The 12,662-nt window shown below is 41.0% G+C and overlaps 1 protein-coding gene across 2 annotated transcripts in view; it reads right to left on the bottom strand.

Annotated features, from left to right (window-relative positions):
- Positions 1-12,662, bottom strand: part of GMCL1 (germ cell-less 1, spermatogenesis associated) — a 124,478-nt gene that overhangs the window by 72,091 nt on the left and 39,725 nt on the right. For both annotated transcript variants that reach the window (XM_056571437.1, XM_056571438.1), the window contains exons 2-3: positions 6,606-6,766; positions 2,807-2,930 (exon numbers count right to left, since the gene is read on the bottom strand). In XM_056571437.1, coding sequence (XP_056427412.1) covers positions 2,807-2,930; positions 6,606-6,757 — 276 coding nt within the window. In that variant the 5' untranslated portion in view covers positions 6,758-6,766. The remainder of the gene's footprint in view (positions 1-2,806; positions 2,931-6,605; positions 6,767-12,662) is intronic.

The raw sequence follows: 12,662 nt of genomic DNA, 5'->3' as shown, positions 1-12,662 counted from the left end.
AGCTGTCACAATTCATAATCCCTGCCGCCGAGAGACGGGAGCTTTGATTCCTGAATAGCTATTCACCTATCAGAGCCCCCGTCTCCCGGCAGTGGGGATTACGAATTAAGACAGCGTATGGGAGCCGGCAGGGAGCGCAGTGGAGCGGCACGCGGATCGCAGTGGGTCTCAGGAGAATGATCTGCCGCAATCTGCTCCTCAGCCCCTGGACTATAAAACTCCCATCATGGACGGAGTATATCCATGATGGGAGTAGTAGTCCTAGAAGTTCCAAAAGAGTCCGGCAGCCAGGGGATGTGCAAGTGCCACCCCTCAACGCTGCTGTACTACAACTACTCCCATCATGGGACAGACTCTGCCCCATGATGGGAGTAGTTGTAGTTTAGCATCCCCTGGCTGTCTAGGTAGGACACTTTCCTACATATCCTTTTTAGGTGGTGTATGTTTGCGCCAAAGAAAAAAAAATATATACATATATAATTAAATACAGCTCCACTGCAAAAAGTGGTGTAAGGTGCACCAAACAGACAACTTTGAAAGATTTTCTACCAAAAATTGCAGAAAAAATTGCGCAAAAATGCAATTGCGCAGGACTTTTAGAACATTAAAGTGGTGTAAAGCCAATGATAAATTTCCCCATTTATTATATATATATATATATATATATATATATATTTATATATTTATTTATTTATTTTTTTTTTTTAATTTATATTGTAGATGCAAATCATAAAATGTTGCAGTATCTTGTAATACCTTTTTTTTATTGGACTAACAGCATTTTGTAGAGACAAGCTTTCGGGATTCCTCCCTTTATCAAATCCAAAGCAAAGAGATTTGCTTTGGACTTGATAAAGGGAAGAATCCCGAAAGCTTGTCTCTACAAAATGCTGTTAGTCCAATAAAAAAAAGGTATTACAAGATACTGCAACATTTTATGATTTGCATCACTGGACTAATACGGCTACTCAAATTTACTACACTATTTATATTGTGGTATACTGCAGCAGCCCCATTGACTCTGAACACATTCGGGGCAATTCCCGCTGATATAGGTTAATTTACCAGAAATATATATAGTGCAGCAGACCAGGCTTGTGTGTCCAGTTAATTTGCTGTATACCAACAATAATAGGCCCAAATGTAGTCACTAGGGGGGAGATTTATCAAAACCTGTGCAGAGGAAATGTTGCCCAGTTGCCCATAGCAACCAGATTGCTTCTTTCATTTTAAACAAAGCCTTTGCAAAATGAAAGAAGCAATCTGATTGGTTGCTATGGGCAACTTTTCCCGTGCACAGGTTTTGATTCATTTCCCCCTAGATGACTATGTTCATGACGTTGAAATAAATGGGGTCTGGTGCAGTACGCCACAACATACATCAGAATCCTTATCTTGGTGGGATGTAGGCAGATACCTGTGACGCAATGCACAGTGTGAACCCAGTCTAAGGAGACATTTTTAGTAAATGAAGAGTGTTACAAATAGGTTACAGATCACAGTCTATCAAACGCAGGGAAGGTGTCTGAAGCGACAGCGGCCATTTCATGTCTAATCACAATGAACAAACATATGGAGTAATATGGATATTTTTATTTTATTTAAATAGAACAGAAAAAATAAAAAAATAAAAAAAAACACTACCCATAACTAATCATCTGCATAGAAATGAATAGTGTTGAGCGCAAATATTCAAAATGCAAATTTTTACCGCGAATATCGGCACTTCGCGATTTCAAGAACATTTACAATATAGGGATATATATTCGTAATAATGAATATTTTTTTCTTTTTCTTCACAGCACACATCACAACCAAGTCATCATCCCTCCCTGCTTCCAGCTTTTGGTCCAAAGAAGGCTCCAATATTATTTACGGTGTGGAGCGTGAATATTTCATATATGCGAATATACAAATATTTGCAAATATTGGCACTTCCAGAGGACACTGATCCCTCCCTTCTTTTAGGTAAAAGATATAATCGCGCATGTGCACTATGCAAATTTCATTACGAATTTTCACATGAAAAAAAAAAAAAAGGGAATTTCACGACCATAGCACGAATATTTGTTAATACATTCGTGATATATCGCAAATTCGAATATGGCCCCTATCGCTCAACACTATAAATGAATGCAGAATACAAGAAACAAACTTTGTATGGTTATATGAAAAGTTAATAAAGATATACTTTGAAAAAAAAAAAAGAAAGAAAAATAAAATATTTCCCTAAATCAGTAAATATAGCCTATAATCGTATTTCTTTAGGCTTTTTACAAAACTAACAATCATGCTCTGGAAGATAGATCTATAGTCTTGTTAAAGGGGATATCCAGGATTAGAAAACTATAGCTACTTTCTTCTAAAAACACTGCCACTCTTGCCCTGCAGGTTGTTTGTGGTATTACAATTCAGCTTCATTCAACTTTATTGGAGCTGAGCTGAAAAATCAGACAAACTGGGGACAAGAGTGACACTGTTTCTGGAACAAATTAGCAGCTTTTTCTAATCCTGGATAACCCCTTTATTTTGAAAACCCTATATAAATGACATTACAGGATATATACTGATTTAGCGATGTATGGTGTTTCTTGTGTTTGTCTGTGTTTATTCACTGAAGCAGTGGTCTTCAACCTGCGGACCTCCAGATGTTGCAAAACTACAACTCCCAGCATGCCCGGACAGCCGTTGGCTGTCCGGGCATGCTGGGAGTTGTAGTTTTCCAACATCTGGAGGTCCTCAGGTTGAAGACCACTGCACTAAAGCATATTTCAGGGCCACCTTTCATAGTAAACATATGACTTACCTGACAGAGGTAGATTTTGTGGAGGTTCCATTCTTTACCAAGTGCACAAATCTTTATGTCACTGTTCTCCCCATTGAGGAAGAGGGTCTGGTATATATACTTGGAAGTACTTTTCAGCTTTTTCCTACAATATCAGAGACACAGAAACCAGAATTTCATCAGCATGCCAAACAATAATGCAGATCAGTTCATTCTGCCCTAAAAGGCATTAAGGCTTCACCTGTGAGTCCGGCACTATATTAGCCAACCAAGGTGGGGCTTGTAGCTTGTCTCCCCCCTCCCATTGTATGTGTGCTCAGTCACACTGGAGTTAACCTGAGAGCAGTCTACAAGTCGGACTTCATGCTGCTGTAATTTGGTTCCTGGTTTTGCTGGTCATGCACAGGTAGGCTAGTGTTAGGTCCCGTACTATTTGAGAAACCTTGGCATTGGTGTGCAGGCTCAGGTGTGTCCTTCATATAAGGATATACTGGCTAATGTCTCAATTTTACATCAGTTTTGAGGGTTAGTTAATGTCACTGTATACATCCACCACAGTAGTGAACCTATATTGTGGTCCACAAATGCAGGACCTCCACCCCAGCGTAGGTGCACAACTGCACTTGGGGTTGGGGATTGTCTGCCATTTTAGACCACATGGATGTAGTTGCCCTAAAAGGTAACAAGTGGAACCTTGCCATAGTCAGACACCCATACATTTTTGTGTTTCCATCTGCGGAGATGTGCAAGGGTTCATTGTTCTGTGGGGGCAAGCTGTAGATTTAATTGGTACAGTTTTAAGGCACATACGGGGTGGAATTTATCATTGCGGGTGTAGGTAAACAATTGTTGTCCACCTTTATTTTGTGTGGTGCTAATGTAAACATGCGCCAGATTTATTTTGGAGGTGTTTGTGCAAAAACTTGCAACAATTTTTAAAAAGTAGCATTTGATAAATCTGACCTTATACTGCTCTGTCCCATTCAGGATCTGTTGGTTTTTGGTTTTTTTTCTTGTGTCAAAGACTCAGAACGCCACGGAGCACAACTGACAGCGCTAGGTCCTAACAGATCCCATTGACTTGAATGGTGTTGTCAGGGATCCAGTATTTTACCAAAGGGAAAAAATAGGACATTGACTTTTATTTTCCTGCTAAACTCCCCCCCCCCCCCCCCCCTTCTGATGGACTGGCCGATGTTGCTCCCTTTACCGAAGCACAACAGCCGTTTGAATGAGCATTGACCGTGCCACACATTCAAGTTGTTTTCTTGAATGAGTCTAAATGCGACTGTGCAAAATTGTGCGACTTTTTACCCACTGTGCAAAAATCTGCAACTACTAAAAAAAAAAAAAAAACTGTGTAAGACCAACAATAAATTTCCCCACCACCATATGACTCCTGATAGCTTTTTATTATATTTAAACCAAAGAATGATACTTCTAACATTGGGGAAGGAGTTGTTTTTTAATCTTCTAACTAGAGAACTTGATCATGCATTTGATAGCTTGTACAATATGTTTGTATGCAGTCACTACTGCTTATGGTATCGGAGGAGTTAAAGGGGTTAATCCAGCTATATAAATCATATCCACAGGACGGGGCCTGGCTTTCCCTGGTAATCCCCCCCCCCCCCGACGCTCACCTTCTAAAATATTCTCATCTTAGCAGTGATGGCCCTCTCAGCCAACCATCGAAAGAGGCAGGACTTACATTCGGTGATGGCTAAGCGGGCCGTCACTGCTGAGAAGAGTATCACCGGGGAAAGTTGGGCCCTGTTTTGAAAAAAGGGGATAAAGTTGTCAATAGCTGGCTAACCCCTTAAGGACCAAGCCCATTTGATAAGGGCTTGTTTTTTGCATGATCAATTTTACTTTGTAATGAAACCTCATTTTACCAAAAAATGTATGGCGAACCCAAAAAAATATTTTTTTAAAGGAGGAAATTTAAATGAAAACCACAATTTTGCACATTTTAGAGGGTTTCGTTTTCACACTGTACACTTTATGGAAAAAATGACATGTGTTCTTTATTCTGTGGGTCAATAAGATTAAAATGATACCCATGGCTAGATACTTTAATATTATTATACCGCTTAAAAAAAAAAAAAGTGTCAAACTTTTTGTACAAAATCAGTAATATAAAATTGTCCTATTTTGACCACCTATAACTTTCATTTATCCGTATATAGGGCAGTATGAGGGCTCATATTTTGCGCTGTCATCTGTACTTTTTATCAATACCACATTTGCATATATAAAACTTTTAGATCACTCTATTAATTTTTTTTTGAATAAAATGTAACAAAAATAGCAGCATTTTTGGACTTTTTTTTTACGTTTACGCCGTTCACCGCACAGGATCATTAACATTATATTTTGAAAGTTCAGACATTTACGCACACGGCGATACCAAATATGTTTATAAAACATTTACGCTTTTTGGGGGTAAAGTGGGGAAAAAGGGACAATTTTCATTTTTATTGGTGGAGGGGATTTTTTTTTTTTTAAACACTTTTTATGTCCCCATAGGAGACTATCAATAGCAATCAGTTAATAATACTGTTCAGTGCTGTGCATAGGACATAGCACTGATCAGTCTTCTCGGTGATCTTTTGCTCTGGTCTGCTCGCTCTCAGACCAGAGCAGAAGACCCGAGGATACGGTCGGAGGCAGGTGGGGGACCTTTGGCCGCCATTACAGATGATCGGATCCCTGCGGCGGGCGATCCATTCATCTATTTTAACATGCGCATTGCCGCAGATGCCGTGATTTGTATTGATCATGGCATCTGAGGGGTTGATGGCGGACATCTGCACGATTGCTGATGTCTGCCATTACCAGCGGGTCCCCAGCTGCTGATTGCAGCTGGGACCTGCAGTGTATGACGCTAACACCGCTCCGATGCTCGCGGTCATACACAGGATGTAAATGTACGTCCTGGTGCGCTAAGTACCTCTGCACCAGGACGTACACTTACAACCGTGGTCCTTAAGGGGTTAAACAGCTAGATCAGACTGATCTCGGATGCTGCAGGCATCAGCTCTATATTACAGTCACCATCTGTCATATTAGAAGCAGACCAGGCTGAATGTCGCTCGTTTCATTGATCTGAGGGGGTCTGAAAAAAAATAAATAAATAATGAAACAAAACTTTTGGCCTATCTCTGTGACACCACAATCGTGTAGAGGATTAAGAGAAGATATGCGATGCTCTCCGCTGCATAGAGCGGGCTAAGGCTTCTTTCACACTGCCGTTATGTCCCAGCAGTACAGCGGCCGTTAAAAAATGAGGGGAGAATTGCGGGAGAAAAATTTGTGCATGTCCGTCTTTTTCTCCCGCTATAAACAACGGTGCCCTACAGACCCCATTGTGCCGTTGTGCTCCGTTTTTTTTTTGCCCTCAAACGCCGTTAGCGGGACGGATCACAACGGGCAACAAGGAGTCCCAACGGATCCCATTATAGTCAATGGGATCCATTGGGACCCCTTGTTGCCCAGTTGTGATCTGTCCCGCTAACGGTATTTGAAGCCAAAAAAACGGAGCACAACGGCAGTGTCAAAGAAGCCAAATCAGAAATTTCTTTTACTAGCAGCATGCTTTAAAACAGTGTGTCTCCAGCTGTTGCAAAACTTAACTCCCAGAATGCCCGGACAGCCTTTGGCTGTCCGGGCATTCTGGGAATTGTAGTTTTGCAACAGCTGGAGACACACTGTTTTGAAAACGTAGCTTTAAAAAGGTACCAAAGTTGTCAAAAGTTTAACCCCTCTACTCCCTTACTCTTGACTGTAATGGGTAACGTGCTGAATACACCCGACATACCTGCGTGGGGTATTGAGTAGGTTTTCGAGCTCATCGTCTGTCTCTCTGTCACACTGACACTCCAAGCTTCTTTTTCGCTTCCTGCATTCACAAGAGCCAACAGGATTGTATGAGGCGTCCTGGCCTAACAGTCTACTGCTCAGAGAGCCCATAGTGGGTTCCTATAAGGAAAAAGATGGAAAGGCCTTTAGATGGTACATTACAGGCCAGATACACACATAAGACATTACTCATGCAACAGATCACATTATATAGGGGGAAAACAAGGAAGGAAAAAAAACGTACTCATCTATCCTGTTAACCATGGTGTTAAAGGGACACTCCATTTTGAAAATAATTTTGTGTTACAATTTACAGAAAACTACTTGTTATCTAAATATTTTGAGCTCCAAAGATGACAACAAAAGAACAATGAAAATAGCTGCAGTGTTAGATCCCTTTTTAATGGCGAAAGACCCCATTGACTTTAATGGGATCCCTCGGGTTTCCTTTGGGCATCATTTTACTGGATAAAACACTTCAATAAAACTAACGAAAAAGGGGAAAAATTATTTTTCTATTTAGATGACAACAGAAGAGAACAAGCACAGGACCCTATCTCGCATCAATGTAATGTATACACACTATAATATGCACACAAATAAATTATCTATCTATCTATCTATATCCATAATATAATAAATATATATAATATATATAATAAATATATATAATAAATATATATAATAAATATATATAATAAATATATATAATAAATATATATATTAAATAAATATATATATATATATATATATATATATATATATATATATATATATATATTTTATATATACACACACACACACACACATATATACACACACAGTCATGGCTGTAAACGTTGTCACCCCTGAGATTTTTCTAGAAAATGAAGTATTTCTCACAGAAAAGGATGGCAGTATCACATGTTTTGCTATACACATGTTTATTTCCTTTTGTGTGCATTGGAACTAAACCAAGAAAGGGATGAAAAAAAGCAAATTGGACATAATGTCACAACCAAACTCCAAAAATGGGCTGGACAAAATTATTGGCACCCTTAACTTAATATTTGGTTACACATCCTTTTGAAAAAATAACTGAAATAAGTCGCTTCCTATAACCATCAATAAGCTTCTTACACCTCTCAGCCGGAATGTTGGACCACTCTTCCTTTGCATACTGCTCCAGGTCTCTCTTATTGGAAGGTGCCTTTTCCCAACAGCAATTTTTAGAGATGAGCGAACTTACAGTAAATTCGATTCGTCACGAACTTCTCGGCTCGGCAGTTGATGACTTATCCCGCGTAAATTAGTTCAGCCTTCAGGTGCTCCGGTGGGCTGGAAAAGGTGGATACATTCCTAGGAAAGAGTCTCCTAGGACTGTATCCACCTTTTCCAGCCCACGGGAGCACCTGAAAGCTGAACTAATTTATGCAGGAAAAGTCATCAACTGCCGAGCCGAGAAGTTCGTGACGAATCGAATTTACTGTAAGTTCGCTCATCTCTAGCAATTTTAAGATCTCTCCACAGGTGTTCAATGGGATTTAGATCTGGACTCATTGCTGCCACTTCAGAACTCTCCAGCGCTTTGTTGCCATCCATTTCTGGGGGCTTTTGACACATGTTTAGCTGGTTAAGACATTTTGCGGCATGTAATATTTTCAACATAAGATAGATAAGGGCCCATGCACACAATAGAAATTCCGCTCTGCTTTATTCGAAGCAGAATGTCGGAAAACTCAAGACATTAAAAGTTTTTTTTTTTTTTTTTTTTTTAAAGGGGTAGTCCAGTGGTGAAAAACTTATCCCCTATCCTAAGGATAGGGGATAAGTTTGAGATCGCAGGGGGTCCGACCGCTGGGGCCCCCTGCGATCTCTCTGTACGGGGGCCAGGCTCTCCGCCCAGATAGCGGGTGTCGACCCCCGCACGAAGCGGCGGCCGACACACCCCCTCAATACATCTCTATGGCAGAGCCGGAGATTGCCGAAGGCAGCGCTTCGGCTCTGCCATAGAGTTGTATTGAGGGGGCGTGTCGGCCGCCGCCTCGTGCGGAGGTCGACATGCCCCCTTCCCACGGGCTGTCGGGGCTCCATACAGGAGATCGCAGGGGGCCCCAGCGGTCGGACCCCCGCGATCTGCAACTTATCCCCTATCCTTAGGATAGGGGATAAGTTGTTCACCACTGAGTCACCACTGGACTACTCCTTTAAATCAACTGGTGCCAGAAAGTTACAGATTTGTACATTAGTTCTATTTAAAAATCTTAATCCTTCCAGTACTTATCAGCTGCTATATGCTCCACAGGAAGTCTCTTTTTGAGTTTCTTTTCTGCCTGACCACAGTGCTCTCTGCTGACACCTCTGTCCATGTCAGGAACTGTCCAGAGCAGGAGAGGTTTGCTATGGGGATTTGCTATTACTCTGGACAGTTCCTGACATGGACAGAGGTGTCCAGCAGAGAGCACTGTGGTCAGACAGAAAAGAAATTCAAAAAGAAAATAACTTCCTCTGGAATATACAGCAGCTAATAAGTACTGGATGGGTTAAGATTTTTAAACAGAAGTAATTTCCAAATCTGTTCAACTTTCTGGCACCAGTGGATTAAAAACATGTTTTCCAATGGAGTACCCCTTTAAAATTCTAATTCCGGATTCTACTGAAAGTAGTAGGGATGCACCGAAAGGGAAATTTGGGTCGGAAACCAAATTTAGGCTGTGCATGGTCAAAAACCGAAAACCTAGCCCACTTTTTTTAATATTGTTTTTGGAAACTTGTATTATCAGAATTTTTAGTTACGGATGTTCTTAAAGGGGATGTGGTGTGGCTTTACAAAGTACTGGCCGAGCTTGGAGCCACAGCACTGCCACTCACCATACATTGACACAGGACACACCTATCTGATTGGTTGCTATGGGCAACAACTCCATTTTTCCTCAGCACGTTTTGATAAATCTCCCCCTTATATCTTAAAAAATAAATAAAGTCAGTATGCTTAAAATGTTCTCTTCTGACCCCTATAACTTTCTTATTTTTCCATATATGGGGTTGTATGGAGGCTTTTTTGTGCCGTGATCTGTATTTTTTATTAGTACCATTTTTATTTTGATGGGACTTTTTGGATCACTTTTGTTTTTCTGCTACATAAAATGAACAAAAACCAGCAATTCTGGCCTTTTTTTTTTTTTTAAATTATAATTTTTTTTAACATGTACGCCATTGACCGTGCGGTTTTATTAACATTATAATTTTATTAGTTTTAACATTTATGCATGCGGCATTACCAAATATGTGTATTTGTATTAACTTTGTTTTATTTGAAAACTTATTTAGGGGGGAGTGGCTTTTTCTACATTTATTGCCTTTTTATTTTTTGCTAATTTATTTTGACAATATTTGTTGGCCCCCTTAGGGCAGTGTTTTACAGTGTGCCTCCAGTTGTTGCAAAACTACAATTCCCAGCATGCCCAGACAGTCAAGGGTTGTAGGGCATGCTGGGAGTTGTAGTTTTGTAACAGCTGGAGACACACAGATCAATTACACTAGACACTGATCATTGCTTTACTATAGGCGTCTATAGCACAGCACTGACCAGTGTTATCGGCGCTCTATTACTACAGGCTGCTAAGGCTCGCATTATTGGAGCACTGATCAGACAGGACGGACCAGGCAGTGTAGCACCGGTGTGAGGTGCAGTTCTGCACCTCACACCGAAGAGGGTATCAGTTAAAATTCACACACCTATTTTAGGCCACGCCCACCAAAATTATCAGCAGGAAATCCCCTTAGCCGAAAGGAGATATTTTCTGCCGAAATTTCAGTGCATCCCTAGAAAAGAAGGATCATGTTCATTCTTTTGCCTGAATTCTACTTGCACTGCATTTCTGTTAATAGGGACACAGCACGGCTGCTGCATATGGAATATACGAATTCTTCCCGGCAGCAACTGCATAGTTTTCATGGGCCCCATCCCTTTTAAATTCCCAACTACAGAACCACAAGAGTTTTTTTTTTCTTTTTTTCCCAAGACTAAATACTTTATAATGACGCCTTTCATTTTACTTTAAAATGTACTGCAAAACAGAAAGCATGTTATTTGTGAAATTAAAGGGGTACTCCGGTGCTTACACATCTTATCCCCTATCCAAAGGCCCTGCGGTCGATCGTAATCAGACACGGAGCGAACACGCTCCGGGGACTGATTACAAACGGGGTGCCGCGTGCATGATCACGGGGGTCCCCAGCTGCGGGACTCCCGCGATCGGGCATCTTATCCCCTATCCTTTGGATAGGGGATAAGATGTGTAAGCACCGGAGAGTACCCCCTTAAGTCTCTCCCCCCCGATCACTGTGTATGTTATCTTTATTCTTCAGGTTGAGCAATTTGTATAGTTCCCACTTTGACTTATTTGACAAAATTAACAACTTTAGGGGAAAAAAAAAAAAAAACAATAACTCTGGGGGCTTTTTTTTGCGCCATAAGCTGAACTTTCTGCATCGGTACCATTTTGGCAATAATCAGGCTTTTTAAATGCTTTTTATTCCATATTTGTGATTTGCCATTTTATTACATCTAAGCCATTCCTCCCTGTGCAGTTTTAATTATGTTATATTTTAATAGTAAGGACAATATCACATGTGGCAATACGAAAATATGTTTAAGGGGTTTGAGTTTATTTTTTTATTTCAAAAATAGGAAAAGTCTATAAAGTTAAACCTAAAACCCTACTGGGTTGATCCAGAAGGCAAAAAAATAAAAAATAAAAATAAAAACACCCATGAGACTGATGCCAATTGCCCCATGACAAAGGAAACATTCCTTCCCAACCCCAATATGGCGATCAGAATAAATCCTTGGATCAATGTTTTATTCCCATATATCTAGTATCTATAAACTGTAATATATTTTATATAGTCCCTGGATAAACGTCCACATATACCTAGTATCCATAACTTGTATTATATTTTGCCAGGAAGTCTCCCCTGGGGATTTCTATATGCAATCTTTTGGCTGCTCATTAAATTCAATGCATTGCAAATCAGTGAGTAGATTTTCTGTGCTCTGCTAGTATAGCCTGCATACAGCTCTGTCACGACAGGCCCTAAAGCCATCATAGGCCTCAGGGTGCCGTGACAATAGATCGACCTACTGTATCACCTATGATGCTCTGTAGTCGAAAGTCTCAGCCAGCTTTTGGCTACTGTATATTTTTACTCAAATTTTCATCTGGCATAGATTGCAGCAAATTTGGGAGGCTATGCCCCTTTGCGCCATGCTGTGCCCCTTCTGCCTGGCACTGACCCGACACATTTGGAAACGCTATCAGTTTGCTGGAAGTCTTCCTTCTTGTAATACTATAACAAATCCTCAACCAAATATATCTATATACACACAGAAAAAATGCAGTGCAGACTGTGTGAACAGGACAGTGCACGGTACCTATTCTTAACTCACAGCACATCAAAAGACAAAGAAAAATGAATGTGGTGCTGGGAATACTAGGCAAATGTCAAGATACGTGAGCCAAGACATCAGCCAGAAAACACGTCTAGCGGCTAAACGGTGACAGCCCGCAATCTACTCTATGCAGCTCTCCACCATCACAGCAGGAAGGGGTGATGCTGCCAGTTATTGCTACAAGGCAGAAGCCCAACATGTCCCAAGTAGAATACCGGTGTATAGAAAGGAGAAGAGAGGTGTCACTGTTCACACAAAGAATTAGAAAGTGTTTATTTTAACATACCGTATATACTCGAGTATAAGCAGAGTTTTTCAGCACGATTTTTCATGCTGAAAACGTTCCCCTCGTCCCCACCGTCCATCACACCCAACTATGCTGCAGGGACCGTCCGAATTCCAGTGAGGAGGGGAGCCAGTCCGGGCCATCCATCTTGACCGGGAGGCCCTCTTCACCGCTCCGGGCCAGCCCCAGACTAGTGACGCTGCATTGATGCAGCCGCATAGGGACGTCCCTCCGCAGCCTCATCAATGCAGCGTCACTAGTATGGGGCAGGCCCGCAGCAGAGAAGAGGGCCTCCC

Source organism: Hyla sarda, chromosome 4 (assembly GCF_029499605.1).
Source record: "Hyla sarda isolate aHylSar1 chromosome 4, aHylSar1.hap1, whole genome shotgun sequence".
Taxonomy (NCBI): Eukaryota; Metazoa; Chordata; class Amphibia; order Anura; family Hylidae; genus Hyla; species Hyla sarda.
This window is presented reverse-complemented; position numbering and strand designations above follow the sequence as displayed.